General features: G+C 31.1%; 2 protein-coding genes across 5 annotated transcripts in view; both read left to right on the top strand.

Annotated features, from left to right (window-relative positions):
- Positions 1 to 8,123, top strand: part of LOC113378619 (serine/threonine-protein phosphatase 4 regulatory subunit 1-like) — a 126,192-nt gene extending 118,069 nt beyond the window's left edge. For 2 of the 4 annotated variants that reach the window (XM_026619166.1, XM_026619167.1), the window contains 6 exons: positions 3,865 to 4,007; positions 4,239 to 4,394; positions 5,163 to 5,333; positions 5,417 to 6,894; positions 6,965 to 7,131; positions 7,539 to 8,123. In XM_026619166.1, coding sequence (XP_026474951.1) covers positions 3,865 to 4,007; positions 4,239 to 4,394; positions 5,163 to 5,333; positions 5,417 to 6,894; positions 6,965 to 7,131; positions 7,539 to 7,987 — 2,564 coding nt within the window. In that variant the 3' untranslated portion in view covers positions 7,988 to 8,123. Of the gene's footprint in view, positions 1 to 2,380; positions 2,723 to 2,888; positions 2,985 to 3,864; positions 4,008 to 4,238; positions 4,395 to 5,162; positions 5,334 to 5,416; positions 6,895 to 6,964; positions 7,132 to 7,538 lie in introns of those variants that run through there. The other 2 variants (XM_026619168.1, XM_026619169.1) reach the window with 2 other exon arrangements.
- A 2,037-nt stretch (positions 8,124 to 10,160) lies between these two features.
- LOC113374657 (probable cyclin-dependent serine/threonine-protein kinase DDB_G0292550) lies at positions 10,161 to 15,378 on the top strand. Its single transcript, XM_026614632.1, has 4 exons — positions 10,161 to 11,285; positions 12,489 to 12,681; positions 13,024 to 15,317; positions 15,364 to 15,378. The coding sequence occupies exons 1-4, from the start codon at positions 10,161 to 10,163 to the stop codon at positions 15,376 to 15,378; spliced, it is 3,627 nt and encodes a 1,208-aa protein (XP_026470417.1).
- The last annotated feature ends 1,562 nt before the right edge of the window (positions 15,379 to 16,940 follow it).

The following is a 16,940-nucleotide window of genomic DNA, read 5'->3' on the forward strand; positions in this document are numbered from 1 at the left end:
TTACATTTTTCGGTCTGAAAATTAATGTATTTTCTTGGAATCGTCATTTTCTTATTGTATCTGGCTCATCACTAAGATGTCCCTTATTTATCCAATTCAAAAATAGAGTAACCATTTATCAAATTTCATATTTGTCCGTTGTGCTCACATTTTTTATTAATGTGAAAAATTAGGAAATAACGATAGCTTTATTTTTTGGATGTAAGTGGTAACCATACAATTAAATTTTGCGGTTTGAGAAAATTGTTAAAGATAACGATTTTACATTTACACCTGCAACCAGAATTACATTTCATTTATTGTCAATACTTCTAATGATGTAAATTAATATTTAAAAATAACCAACCATTATAATAGATAAACAAGTATAAAATGATTAAATTGACCATAATAAAATATCGTTATCTTTATAGTTTTCTGGCTGCATTTCCTTCTTTTTCCCATAACTGTACCCGTTTTTCTGCCAAGTACGTACTTGATTGACCAATTTCCATCGCTCTTTAATGACTTGGTACAATCTACGTAACAGCATGGCGCTTCTCAATAGATTCTAAATGCATGATTCATAGTAATTCTTGATGAATGAGTTTGATCTTATCCCCCCGCGCATTAATAACTAGTTAGTAGTTACTCTACGTTATTTTCGTGTTATTCGGTATGATGTACTACTATTTTAATGACGCGGCTTTATTTATTCACAGAAATTGAATAACGTATCATAGCATGACTATTACTATATTACTCAGGCATCCCATTCATTTGAATTCGTCCTGAACGTTGGAAAAATGTTACATTCGTAAAGAGGAAACCGTAGAAGCACGCGCGCCGAAGCTTAATAATAAGACAAATATAGAAGATATTTGACGGTTTTCTATATTTAGAATTACTATGGGGGCACCCTTAGCTCGATTTAGATTTTGGATTTAGCGGAATAATTTATGATGCTGTGTCTCGTGTTCGGGGGAATTTGAAATAGATATATGAATCTAATTATAATTCAGTTTTTTTATCGAATAAGTATTACAAAATGCTTAAGCAGACTATTTACAAAATTAAATGTTAACTTTACCATTTTCTGATATTATTCGGTTTTTGCATCTTTGTTTTTATATCAATCGTTGATTTTAGATGATTTTTTTTGTAATTTTCTTATTAATTTTTAACTTTAACTTAACTTTAGTTGAGTGATGCAATAAATGTTAAACAATAATTACAAAATTATTAAATAGATCATTTGCAAAACTAACTTTACTAACTTAAATTTAATTAACTTTACTAACTAATTTTATTTGTTAATAAAATATTATTGGGCATTTAGAAGCAGGAAATTTAATGATATAATCATAAGGATGTAACGAGAAATATCAAACATCTTATTTATTTTTATTCTTATTATTAACAACTTAGAAATTTGTTTTTAAAATTATTAAGGATTTTGTTATTGTTCAATTAGAATTCCATCTATTCTGATATGATTTACTATTTATAGAAACCATAAGTTCATTTTTCAACTTTAGTTCGATTTTGATTTTTAATAAAATAAATTCTATGGGACATTTAGAATCAAGAAATTTGTACATATAACGAGAGAATGTAACGAGAAATATCATATTTATTTTTATTCTTATTATATGAATTTCTGTGTTAAGAATTTTTTATATTTAATTACATGCTTCTAACTTGTATACTAAAGTCGTTAGTTATTGTCCAAAATAAATTTGCATCTATTTTGTTAATATTAAATGCTACTTACAGAAACCACAAGATCGAATTTCAAATTCAGTTCAAATTTGATTCTTAATAAATGAAATACTATTTATAGAAACCATAAATTAAATTTTTAACTTTTAGTTATTTTGATCTAATAAAAAAAATGCTTTAACGGCATTTAGAATAAGCAATTTTTTTAGAATAAGCAAGAGTCATCTCGAATATATCTATGTATTTCGAAAAATCTTAACACCGCAATTCTTATAATACGAATAAGATATTCTTATTATAAGAATTGCGGTGTTTAGATTTTTTGTATATTTACATAGATATTTCTAACATGTATAGCGAATTTGCTAGTTGTTATCATAAAAAAATGAAATCTATCTTTATTAATCCTAAATCTTATTTTTATAGACTATAAGTTAGTTATCTTAAGAAATACACATCCATATAATTCGTATAGTCTTGAACCACGTGGTTTGTTCTCCGCGTCAGTGATCACCCCCTTTGTATACGTGATATGGTTTTTTCCCGCGTGTTTAGTTCTTTAGCCACGCGGCAGCACTCTCGTTGTTTTATTTGTCGTTTTGCTGTGTGCGGTGTCCACTCCCATAAACGCCTCGATGTCATCGTTCATCTCTCTCTTTCGCGTAGCAATGATCGTGCCGTACTCTTCATCGTACCGCTAGTGCCAGTGCGCGCGCGCTTTCGAGACGCCATTTCGATCCCGTACTCGGAGCGGACCGCATTTGAGGTTATGTTTTATTGAAAAATAAGGCATGCCGCTTCGGTTGTAAATTAATACGATCAGTGCCATCGAAGAAATACTAGTGTTAATATCTGAAGTGTCTTATATTAAAATCAAAAGTTATTTAATAGTGCACACGTGCCTTAGTATAGTGTTTGAACGCAGTGTCTTTTACTCACACACGCCCTTTCGGACAGTGAACAACGCTTCTTGTAAAATGTTTGGAGATTTTTCGGCGAAGCACGTGATTTATCAAGTCAGGTGATTGTTTTCATAATTGCAAAGTTAACTGTTATTTATTTTACGCTTTCGTCGCGTGTTTTTCGTATGTGTTAAAGATGACGCCGCGGTTTTTCTTGGTATGCGTCGTCTGGCGCCATTTTAATATGTCTGCTGCCTTGTGCTTGTTGCATTGTGGAATGCACACATGCACATGTATGTATAAAATCCTCGAAGGCATATTACGAGTAGTAGACGGTTTTCTTATATTGTACCGTATATGCATTTATCCCGAATCACGCGTGTAAGTACGGAGTGAAGTATTTAGACGGTTTTTCTGTGTACGGTTTTGTGTGTGCGTGTATGTATGTAATGTACGCACCATGCACGTGTTTTGATAACGAAGAGGGGACTATAATGAAAAAGATGTATAAAATGATATTTGTAAATGTGTTCAAAAATGTTTGTATGTGTAATCTGTGGAAGGTATTCGGTTTACCGTTGCGCATACCGCAGCCCAAGCGCATGCGTTTGTGCATTTAATAAGGCGATTCATGTTAATTGTGTTTGGCAACAAGAAACGCTCTAGGAATATTGTTAGTAGATATGAAAAAATTTTCTGCCTATTTTTCTAGGTTCTAGCATTTTGTTTTATTTTTGTAATTTATTAATTTATAAATCGTTTCACATTAGTAAAAAATATTGAATTTGTTGTACGATTTTTAGGATAAATTATTTTTTTTTACATGTTAGTACTTTATCTCACCATCTTGATCAATTGATCATATATCGGTATAGTTTTTAAGCTAAATATGCTATGTTTCTTTTATATTCAATTTTTACGTACTTTCAAATATATTTGAACTTGCCTAATTCATCCCTTTATCTTCGGGTTGAAGGATTCTTTACCTGCTTTTCGGCGGCAACGTCGGCTACACACATTGCGGTATTTTACTTTGGGTTCTTTTCATTATTAAGCGCGTAGTATTAGTATATGGGATTCTCAGAATATTGGTCCTCTCAAAGATAAAAAGCGCTCATGTTTTGTACTGTGGTATTTCAAAATTTTCATTTACTTAAACAGGATAGAATTATGAGTTTTTTTTTAGAGATTTTCTACTGCAAATTCTATTAATGATTCTATTTATCGCATTTTCATTTAATGTTATTTCTTTTTTATACAGAAACATGTGTTCGAATGGAACTTGTGGAACAGATTTCACATGCAATATCTGCATGTCGAGAGCAAAATGGACTGCTGGCCAGTCTAGCAAATGGTACATTACTCAATGTGATAATAGCACATCTCAAGGACACAGAGGATGTGGTTAGTATATTTTGTCTAATTAAAGTAAACAATAATTGTTTTAATTTATGGTAATCCTGCTTGCATCAGTCAAGTTTTCTTTTCATACTTAAATAGCGATTGATCATATTTTGAGAGTAACATTTAACATCTATACATTCGAGTTCTGTTGTGTTTTCAAGTGACCATTTTATTTTAAAAATGGTATTTAAAATATACTATGAGTTACATTATAAAAAATGTTTATTTTAGGTTAGAAAAACAGCACAAGCCACTTTATTAAGGTTAATGGAGCAAGATTTGATTCCACAAAATTTACTAGTTGAAAAAATATGCCCGGCGGTTTTAAGTCTTACCGATCCAAATGGTGGTACGGTGGTCAAGGAGTCTTTAACTTCTGCTATTGGTGTAAGTATTTCAATATGACAATTCATATAATACATTTTTGTTTATAAAAATATGTATACATTTGTGTCTTGTTTGTTTTTGCTTCTGTCACCAAATCTGTGCTGTTATATTGATTTATTATTTATCACAGCCAGCTTTGATGAGCAGAATTGAAAACTTGCCTTCTTGAAACATGTATGTATTGAAAGATTTGGACTTGTGAGGAGTTGATTTCGCCCCATTCATCGATTTGGCTGTGGCGTGATGTATTAGGAACCATATCACAGCCATTTAGATGAGCTGGGTTGGAATTATGATCGGCATGGGATTTGATATATATTATTGATCATGATTTTTGATGTTGCTTATGTATCCTAATCGTAAAAATGGTTGTGTAATGTTATATTCCATCATATCACAGCCATTTTTGACGAGTTAGGCTGCATACAGATTCTTCGATTTGTTTGTTCACATTTTTATATTTTGTAGATAAAAGTGTTTGTATCATCTCACAAAGTGGTTGTGACTATGTTTCTTTGATAATCATATCACAGCCAGCTTTGATGAGCTGATTTGAACATGAACTCTTCGTTACAATGTTACTTTATCAATAAATATTTGTGTGGTTGATCTCATCAAAGGGTTGTGAAATGTTGTTTTAAATTCATATCACAGCCAGCTTTGATGAGCTTAAACGCACATGTTTGGCCACATAATGAGGTAATGAAAGGGTTATTATAACAACGCTATTTTAGGGTGACATAGTTTAATATTATCTTTATTTTCTAGATAATGGCAAAGATGGCAGTTCTGTTAGGACGTGAAGCTACAACGAAATTTATATTATCAAGATTCACAGAACTGTGTTCGGAGGAACCGTTTTGTGTTAGAAAAGCCTGTGCATCAAGTTTTGGAGATCTATGTGCGATAGTTGGTAGACAATGCTTTGAAAGTACATTGGTAAGCAGTACACTAATATTGAATAGATGAATTATGTTAAATAAAATATTTGAGAAATTTATTAATCTCTACTTCATTTTTAGATTCCCAGTTTTGTTAAACTATGTTCAGATGATATCTGGGGTGTTCGAAAAGCTTGTGCTGATGTATCAACAGTAGTTTCTTTTTTCTCTTCACCAAGCATAAGGCATGACATTCTAAGTTGTTCATATGTGTCACTCTTGGAAGATGACAGTCGCTGGGTTCGAATGGCCGCATTTCAAAATCTTGGTCCATTTATTTCTACTTTTGCAAATCCTAGGATCACTACAGTTTCATATAATGTACATAGAGAATTGATAGTGACTAGTCTTGATATGTGTGACAGTGATGATGGATGGAGGACACATACACAAAATACACAACTTAAAATATTGTTGGAGAAATGCATAAGAGATGCAGATGATGCTGATATTTCTAAAAACAATTCATCAGTTTCACAAGCCGAAGGAATAAAAGTTCATAATGATGGTGACAGGAAAAATAGCCTTTGTGAGGCTGAAGAAAATAAGGGAAAAATACCAATTGTTGTAATAGAAGGTGCTGAAAACTTTGACCATTTGGAAGACTGTGATAAAACTTCTAGAAATGAAGAAAATCAATTAGTAGAAAATAGTAATTTTTATGGTAATAATTTCTGGTTTATACCTCCACCTGAATTGGATTCATTAAGTTTATTAAATGATTCCAGTAATTCATCATTTGTTAATAATTCACAAAATGATGATAGAGTATTTTATGAACTAAGTTCAACACAGATTAGTATTTGTGAAAGTGAAAATAAGGAAACAGATCTTGATCAAGAAATTGTGCCACAGGCTTTAGTATTATATTTCACTTCGATGGTGAATCCGGCTTGCGGTTTACAATTGGATAATGAATCGTCTTACCATTGTGCATACAGTTTTCCTGCAGTTGCTTTAACTCTAGGTAGAAAACATTGGCCTTTGTTGAAGGGAACATACGAAATTTTAGCTGGTGATATGCAATGGAAAGTTCGCAAAACTGTTGCTAGTTCTTTACATGTTATAGCAGAAATTTTAGGAGAAGAAATAGCTAGTAAGGATTTATGTCCCATTTTTGAAGCTTTCATAAAGGATTTAGATGAAGTTCGAATTGGAGTTCTCAAGCATATGGCTGAATTTTTCAAAACCATTACTCACAGTGAACGATCTTCGTTTTTGCCGCGATTGGGTGCTTTTAGGAAAACTGACAATTGTTGCAATTGGAGGTTCAGAGAAGAGTTGGCCAGGCAATTATTAGCTTGCGTAAATGATCATGACCTTTTTACACCCTTACAATGCTATGAGTATTTAGTTGAGTTATCAGAAGAATTACTGAAAGATAAAGTAGCAAGTGTAAGAAAAATAGCTGCAGAATTAACAGTCGCATTAGTATCACGTTCATCGGAAAATGAACAGCAGCTAGATGAATCTTCTGAAAGTAAAGAAAAAGGACTTTCATCAGCTATGTTATCTAGATTGTTTGAAGAGTTTGCAAGCTCCAGTATGTGGTCCAGGAGGTAATGTTATATAGAAATACTATGTAATCAATTTCGAAAATGTCTTATTTATTTCTGTGTTTATTTATAGGCAAATGTATGCATATATATGCGGTCTTTTATTGAAAGGCTCAAGTTTACCACCGGTGCAGTTTGAAAATGAGTGTTTAAAGTCGCTTCTAGCTCTTTCTTGGGATGCAGTACCAAATGTTAGATTAGCATTAGCTAAAGTACTAGTTGAAGACGTGTCGATAAACGGTAATTATAATTTTAATACATTGTTATAAGCCAGTACTCGTTAGTGATACTTTTATCACTTACAAATTTATCACCTCCAAAATACTGGCAAATTAATGTTTGAAACATACATTGCACCACTGTTTTTTTTTTCAGAATAGTGGTTCTTTTTTTTCATACAAAAAATGTCATACATTATTTAGTATGTAATTCAGGGTTCTTGTCTAGTCCCATTAATTTTATGAGATTTATAAATGCAGGATTATATTGCTCAAAAAGCTTTATCCTCAAAATTGATTTGAATTTTGAAAAATTCTTCTGTACGCATTTTTGATTGATCACTTTTAAATGATCATATTTATATATATATATATATGCCAAGTTTCTCAAGAAAAGAATAGTATTAAACATAATAAATTATTTTTTAGAATATTTCTCTGGAGATTTATGCAAGACTTCAAATGAAATTCAAATAGTTTTACATCAACTGTGCAATGATGATGATAGTGATGTTCGAAATCAAGCTCGTTTGAGTTCACATGATGCACCTACCGATCCAAGACTTGAAGAGGCTTTAGATGCAACCTACGAATGCACAAATGAAACAATTACTGCTGAGTTACCAAACAGCACAGAAGTTACTGCTACAATAGATTCAGATAGTTCTATTTCTGATGATACTGCACACAATAACACCACCGAAATGAATAACTTAGATGACAATGTAGAAACGCAAGATGATGATGAGAAATCACAAGAGTTCATTAAAGCACCTCAGTCGTCTGAACCTATATTTAATGATTTTATAAAAAAGTTTTGCAATGCAATACACATTACACCTGAAGAGCTTACTGTTAATGAGTCTCAAGCACAATAGCATTTATTTTATTATTTGTTAAGTTTTATGTAATATTTAATATGTTTGCAAGTCATTTTGTATAATAGTGACTATATTGTAAAGTATTTAGAACCTAACTCAATGATGTACTGCCAGTTTTGATAAACTTCAACAAACTTTATTGCAGAACTATTTTATACATTGTATATACTGTAAATATTGTATATTGTTTTTTACATTTTAATTGTAAGTGTTTTGTACAATTATGTAAAATACTACTAATATTAAAATGTATATTATTAAATTGATTTTAAAAATATTTACATGCAACAAATCATAATCATGCATCAAGTTTCAGCCTATTTTACATATTTAAATCAACATTGATAAATTACTGAATTGAGTTTTCAAAAGTCATTGAAGTTGTACTATTCCTGAGTACAAAAATTAAAAACTCGATCAGAAAAATATACATGCTTGAATTGTTTCCCGAGGAAGTAATTTATGCCTAGTAATACCACTAAGAAGGGCAGACAACCTATAAAATGTTTTAGCTGTTGGTATTTTAGGTGAAAAAAAAGGTAATATAATTATAAACATAATCATAATAATGGTTACTCCATTAGTTATGTAGTGTAGGTAACAAAATAATTCAAAAATCATCGCAATACAGCCATTTATGTGCATGTAGAATTTGAAATGGCCTGTGGCACACCAAGCTGTTGCAAATTTGGATCCAGGAAAAAACATGCATTTTGAAAGAGACATAATGTAGGAGTTTTTAAGTGAGTATTTGATTTAGTGAAAAATTTAGTCTCTTACAACCAACTCTTCAAAGCTTATAGAGATGAAACTTACTTTATTTTTTTACAATTTAGGATATTATATTGAGCGTAACATTTATTTCAATATTGACTAAAATAATTTGAAACATATAGAACTGTTCTCAGGAAGCCTTTTCTTTTCCACCATGCTTTCTGTTAATATGAAGTAGCTTCATAATCTGTAAAGTGTTAAGGGGGTATTCAGGTCTAGTGACACGAATTTTTTTTTTTGTCGAATTAATTTTTAATATAAATTTATAATAATGAAAAGAAGTCAGTAGAAATTTAGAAACTTTTGAAGTTTTGCAGAGGAAGGAAACATGCTCAAACAGCTATATATACCTCTGAAAATGATTAAATTTTTGAAAATTCCTTTTGTACTTATATTTTTGATTAGTTCAACTTTGAAAGTATAGACTAGTATATAGGAATAGGTACATAAGAACTAAACCTTTTTCATTTGTTTGTATCTTTCCTGTAAATAGCAGCTTTATTTTATAATTATTGTACAATATGCAGGCGTTGTTGGTACACCGTAGAAACAACTAGAAATTACAATCGAACTTATAGGTACTTGAACATTTCAAATTAAAAATGTAAGTACTTAACAATCGTAATGTTTTTGTTTGTCGAATCGAATTTTGTAAATTTTAGATGGAAGAAATAAGTAATGAAATAGTGGGGGTACATAACAACCTTATTGCTTTGAGTGAAATGCCATATTCTTACACATTTACATAATTGCCTCGAATAACAATATCACTGCTAAGAAATTCGGTAATTAATAATTAAGAGAAATTATTATTGTTTGTAACACATTTGAAATAAATTTGACTTGTTACAGTTCTATAAACAAAAGTAGGAAAGCATTTTTGCTTTGGATTTTGCTGTAACGAACTTGGTTTTTTAAATATGTTACATTTTTATTTTACTATTTTAATTTAAGTAAAGAAAATCGTTTATAGAAAATGACAAATAACAACTTTTAAATCAATCAACTCAATAACATTTAAATCTACAGTACAAATTTAAATTTAACGGTAATTTTTAATATGGCAACCCCAACATGTATTTGGTCTCACTTTACTTTTTTTTTATCTATGGTCTGATTATGGTATTGTCCATAATGGTTAACATTTTCGAAAATCCACAATCCGCAAAATTGATTTGAATGACAAAAATACTCTAGTGAAATTTGTTTTCAAACTAACAGTGATATATATTGTTTCTGTAAAACAAAAATTGTGTGAAAATTTATATTCAATATACCAGTGAGATTTTCCTTTAAAACAAAAAAGCATACAAGTCGTGCGCTAAACGAATAGTATCCGGAATATATTTTTGTAAAAGTTTTATTCATTTAGCTTCAGTGAAATTTAATTGAAACAATGTATTGTTCTACAAATAGAAGTGATTCGTTAAATTATCAATCCGCGCCGGACAATAGTAACAAGTTTTCGAAAAAATCGGGGCATTTCAATTATGCGCAACACGATTCTAAAAGTATTACCTCATATTCAGATGATCATCGGAGGAACAAGGAGCATTCGCGACGTTCCGCCCGCTCTGCCAATTTCGATAACGAAAAAGAGGGACCGAATATGAAAAATGACGAAAACGTTGGAAAACTGAAGTACGAGGGTAGATATAATGGATATTACACGGGCCCGCGCCCATATAAAAGTTGTTTTAATAATAATTGGAACTATAACAAATATCATGATGGCGATGGGCCCGCAAGAAATAAGGCCAGGAATTTTGGCAGCTACAGTAACAACAGGCCTCCATACGATGATGCCGGTTATAGTTCAAAGCAACAGCGCACAAACTTCGAGATAAACACGAATAGGCAAAACGTGAAATGTCAACAATGCGCCACTAATGATGTAAGCAACTCCAACAATGAAATCTACAGGGAGAAAAGGCCAAGAATTGACTACAGAGTGAATAATAATACTAGCCACAAGTATTATAACAACAATTTTGGAAATAGGTATAACAGAAGGCAAAACATGGACTGTGATTATAGAGAGGGCGCTGAAAGAAATCAAAGACCGAATTACAACTTTAATAATAATCATGGAAGAAAACATTGGACATACGGCGAGAATCGCGACCGTGGAGACGCGTCGAGCTTAAACACTAATCTGTCCATTGTTGAAACCATTGTTGAATGCAATCGAAAGGATGCGGAATTCGATAATAATCGCGACATGGATAATATTTGCAGTCAGCAAAAGAACTGCAATTCGAAGATGATTAAACATGGCAAAAACAAGGACTACATAAATTTATATGAAAACAAGAATGATCGACGCAGTTCTAATGAAAGTGTGCAGAGTTTTGCTGAATTTCTGAAATCTGAACGCGAAACAGTTAAAACTACTCCGCCAAAAGCACTACCTGAAACTGCTAAGCATGTTATTGACGTGGAAAAGGACTTGAAAATGAAGACCTTTTTGAATGCTAAAATCGATTTGAAGCAAAGCGATATGGATATCTTATTTTTTAAGGTGAGCTTATAAAAATATTATTTTAATTTCAAAATGTGTATGGAATGTTTAGTTTTTAACTTTCCGTTAGGTAAATTATAGTTAATGCAAAAAAATTGCGCTTCAAAGATTTCTGAGCTTTAGAAAAAAAATGATGTATGTGTGTGTGTGTGTTCGGATACAAATTTTCGTTGACGGTGAACACTGATCAACCGATTTGAATGATTCAATAAACATTTGATTTCGATTGATAAGGAGATGCTAATTAGTTTTTGGCCAGTGCAGCAGTTTCAAAGATACGCGGCATAAAGTGCCAAAAATTGTAATTTAGTTTTTGAGAGAACGTAGCGTCCGATTTCAATAATTCAAAAAACTTTTTACTTGCTTTGACAAAATGAAGAATTGGTTAAATTTTTGGAAAGGCAAGTCTAGCGTTTTGGTAGATCTATTGCAAAAAGTAAAAAAAAAATGGCATTTGACGGTCAAAAATGATCTTTAGACATATGCACATCAAATTGTCAGATATTTTATAGAGATTTTAACATTAAGTACAAATTTTGTTTACATTTCTATGGGTTCCGTACCAATGTTTATTGGTTGCTTTGACAAAAATTCAAAATTTACAAAAAATTAATATAAAAAATTTTTGAAGCTTTTTTAAACTTTTTAATTTTTGGTACAGGAAGTTTTAGCAATTTCTCTTAAGGATGCCATGCACAACTAATTTTTGAGAAAAAACGTTACTAACTAACTAATTCAAGGTAAAATAAAATGCAAAAACAAAAAAAAAACAATAAATAAACTAATTAGTTTTTATTGGTTAAATTTCATGCGGGCCAAATTTTCGTGTACAATATAAGATGAGATTTCACAACATAAGATAAGATAACTAATTTCTTCTGAAGCAAAAGTAGCCTAAGTTACGCTAAAAAAATCCGTCAAAATTGGTCTAGCCGTTTCGGATATTCCCAAACAAAAAGACGGTCAGACAAAAATTTTAAAAAGTGTTGTTTTAAAATATGTACCCTATTTATATTCAAGCGAGTATTGAAATACATCTTTTTTCAATATTACCAACAGACACACTTCAATTATATTTATATGTATAAATTTTCCTGCAACTGCGTGAAATTAAATCATAAAAATTAATTACACATTAGTAATAAATATGTGTAAGAATAAGTATGTCTTTGTAATAAAAACCAATTTAACTATATTTTTTAGTGTACCAGCAATGATTACCAGATCCTTTGCAAAGAGCTCAGAAAGCAGTTGGTTGAAATGACAATTTCCAACGAAAAACTACGCGGGGAATACCAAAAGTCTCTGGAACAAATTAGCATAATTACTTCGAAGCTGCAAAGATCACCAATGAATTCTAAAACTACTTTCAACATCGAGAGTAAAAAACCAATTGGTAATTATATAATATATAACATATGTGTGTTTTATAATTACATAATTATATTTATTCCTGAACTGAAGAGCATTTCAACATATTTATTCTATTTATTTTTGCGTTAGTGCATATAAATTTTATTAATATTACGTTTACAACATGTATGTATATAGTGGCGACTATATATGTTGTCACTCGAGTTACTAGAAAATTCACCATGTTGCCATCCGTGTTAACCGTTGTGGAAAGGTTTAAATGTAGTCATTGGAGTACAATGATTGATTATAAATAAAATATTTGATTGTCTTTAGTATAATTTACTATATTATTCCTATTTTTCTTTTTCATGCCGCAATGAAGCGAATATATGGTCGGAGGACATTAAGGACAATAACGTTTCACCAAAGAATGAAGAGAAGATTAATAAGAGGCACAAACAATTTTCGGGAAAGTTAAAAAATCAGTACGAAACTTTTAAACATACACAGCCGATCAATCATTTCGACGATAGCCCGAAAAGTAATAAAAAGAAAGGTTCGGCGGATTCAACAGATTACGAAACTGACATATCTACGCCAAGAAGCTACATTTATGATATAGATATAGGAAACGAAGCAGAAGAAACGTATTTATTTGACGATTGTACCAGTCTCCAACAAAAAAATTGTATGAATACTGATACAGAATCATCACATAATTCTTCACGGTTGCCAAAATCGGACGATCTATCTAATATTTCTGACTGGAACTCCCTAGCTGCAGAAGAATCAAAATTGGCGCTTAGTTATCCTGACAATGATCGTGATTTGCATATATCAAGTCAAAAAATATGTCTGGACATGATCAAGAAAATATTCCCTGACGAACTTGTGGAAAACTTAGCAGAGAGCTTTGATAGAAACGACAAATTGGATAGTCCACCAGTTAAATTACCAAAGGATGTAAATAAAGTTGATAAAACAACACTTTATGATCCCACGTCAACTGTTGGTAATAGTAATATGTCAAGTTTTGGTTTATATTTGTCTAGGGTATTGAGTAACACTGTAGTTGATCCATCTATTGCAGATAAAATATCAGTTTCTAAAGGACCCGAAGGCAGTAGTTTACAAGTTGATCGGGGAGAAAAGGCTGAAATTTCGTTCAATAAAAGCACGCTTCAAGTCCGAGATATTGATATAAATAAAACTAATAATAATTATTTATCTTGTTTAAACATAACAAATGATAATAATGATCAGAAGGTATCAAGCGAAAAGTCAAATTATGAAGCACGCGAAGCGTCCACGAATAATATAAAATTGTGTACAGAAAAAAAAGTTTCGCCTAATCATATTCCATATAAGGGTTTTAATTTTGACAACCAATACCAAACTTCAAGGAAAGCCGAAAAGTATATTTATAATAACTTTTTGGATTTGAACAGTTCTAATAAAAATGATAAAACGAAGTGCGTGTATGATATGAAGTCTGGTAAATTTTGTGTAGAAGTTGAAAATTCTCCATTTCATCTTTTCAATCAAAATATTTTTAAGAAACCTGATTTTCTCATTACCTCCGATACAAATTTAATTGTTAAGCAGGAAAACAATAATAGTCAAGTTGCATCGAAATCTTTTAGAGAAAATATCACAGGAAGTCATTTTAGTAATACCGAATGCAAAACTACAAATTTGTCTGTGCCGCATGAGGATAAATGTAAAAGAGAACCTATAGATGCTGCTAATATGGTTGATGGTATTTTCAATAGAATATTGAACTTACCGAAACTACCGTGGATACCAATTACGACAAATATAATTTCCAGTAATTCAATTACCAGTAATACAGTTGCCAGTAATACAGTTGCTAGTAATACAGTTGCCAGTAATAAAGATGCCATTAATACAATTACCAGTTTTTCAATTACCAGCAATACACTTATCAGCAATACAATTACCAGTACTACAAATACTAGCAAAACAATTTTTGGTGCATTAGATAACATTCATGCAGAAAGTTATAAACACAACTTCGCATATGAGCGAAAAACCGATGATTTGCATGTATTATCTGATCCAATATATCCTCCTAGCAACAACAGTGGAATAGGAAAGAAAAATACTCGAAAAATGAATCCTAAAAAGTGGAAGAAAGTTGATCTTTCCGCGGAATTTTCAAAACGTGACAGTTTGATTTACAACAAGCAACTATACAATCCTCAAACTCCTGTTGGAACAAGTTATGAAAAAGAGACCAAAAGTTCAACAGATATTATGCAGCAAGCTATTTTCAATAATACTGATGATTTAGAAAAAGATTTTGATGACACTGATATTGCAAAGAAAGCTTCAGAATTTTTTACTGCAAATTCTACTATGGCTAATAACACAAAATTTGAGGATGGAGTAAACAATTTTTGCTTTAAAGATGATTATAAAACAACAGTATTGGAAACAAGAAAATCAAAATTGGTCCCATTGAAAACTTATAACGACATGATTAGTGAATTTCACATGACTCCAAGATGTACGAGCCCAAATTTGCAGTCCAAAGGCCGTGTTTTGGGTTGGAAGAAAATCCAAGAGCAAACACACGAGTGTAGCGTCTGCAAAGAGGGAATAAACTTTGACGAACTCAAGGAGCTGATATGTCGTCATAGTTTTCACAAAAAGGTGGGCCAAATAGATAAAATAAATTTTTATATTGAATTGTTTTCAGATCAGGAGTTGGTAACTATAGTGGACTATCCCACAGATCGGGGCAATCTGAAATGTTTTTTTCACTAACGTTGCCAAACTCGAATAAACATAACATTTATATCTGTCGTTAAATGACAACAAACATCGGTTGTTTTACGTAAACCCAAATTGGAGATGATATAAAGACATTTTTCGACATGTTTTAGTGGCATATATGTAAATTTGGGATCGTCTACTCTGGTTATCAACTGAGGGGTTGAATGTTATTGGTGTTGTAATTTAATTGAGATTTTTTTCTTTGAAAGTTATTGTAATTAATAAGCTAATCTCGCATATGCTTGCTTTCTTATCTTACTAACCTCATAACGATTTAATATAGGGCATGATATAAATGTTCTTGTTCTTTTTTTCTTTCACTGGCAGAAATGCAAGCTCATCCGGGAAATGTATAATTAATGTGCGTGCAATTCTTAATATTAACTATTATAAACCATTTTAAATTATTTTAACGATTACTTTTTACTTACCAGTGCATCGAAGGATGGCTTGATCAGCACCGCTTGTGTCCAATTTGCAGAGTCAATACAATTACAGATGACGATTTTCCGCCTCTGAATAAAAATTAATCGCTACAAGTGTTAGCATCAATTGCTAATATGTCAGATGGCATCAATTGCTAATATGTCGAATGGCATCAATTGCTAATATTTCGAATGGCACCAATTGCTAAAATTTCGAATGGCATCACTTGGTAATAGTTCAAATAGCACCAAATGCTAATATTTCAAATGTTTTTACATTTCTTTGTGTATATTCCATTGTTTGTGATTTTACTGAACTGTTTTTTTTGGTTTATATTGCATTGTTCATGATTTTAATGTACTGTTTATGTTTTCATTGCATGCTCATGTGCATATTGTTGATTGGCCAATAAAACAAAGTAATCATTCCTCAATGCATGACCACTAAATTTTGTTTGATTTCTGCATGGCGTATGATAAATTTGAACTTTTTAATATTTAGCACATAATGATTATTTTAATTATTTTTTTACAATATTTTAAAAAATTCTAAATTTGTCATAAACAAAATGTAATAAACGTATAATTTCAATTTAAAGATAAGTTTTGATCGTTTTTGTTTGACAACTTCTTTCGTAAAGATCGTTGAGTTCATTAAATTCAGTTTATATAAATTAATATTGAAATATGAAAGATATTGTGTTCTTTATTCTCTGATTTAATGATTTAAGAACTTACTGCGTTTGTGTTTTCATGCTTTCAAATTAAAAAAAGTAAAGGGTAGTAATAATGAATATTAAAAATGATTTATTTTCTAAACCATCGTTAAGTTAATTTAACTCATTGTTAGTGTTATTTTTTACTAGTATGTTTTTAGAGTCGTTTCAAATTTTTAACTAGTTTTGAAAAAGTATATTGAGATCAAATTGTAGTCTTCTATATATATAAAAATAAGTCGGGTTTTCCTTCCGGAGCTATATAACTCCAGAACGCACGTACCGACAATTTTGCATTCGTTGGAAAGGTCTTGGGCTCCGCAAGGTTTATAGCTAAGAAAATTAGTGGTGCATGGCAT

Source organism: Ctenocephalides felis, unplaced genomic scaffold (genome assembly GCF_003426905.1).
Source record: "Ctenocephalides felis isolate EL2017-DRISC unplaced genomic scaffold, ASM342690v1 CF-g0.4_SCAFFOLD_01886, whole genome shotgun sequence".
Classification (NCBI taxonomy): Eukaryota; Metazoa; Arthropoda; class Insecta; order Siphonaptera; family Pulicidae; genus Ctenocephalides; species Ctenocephalides felis.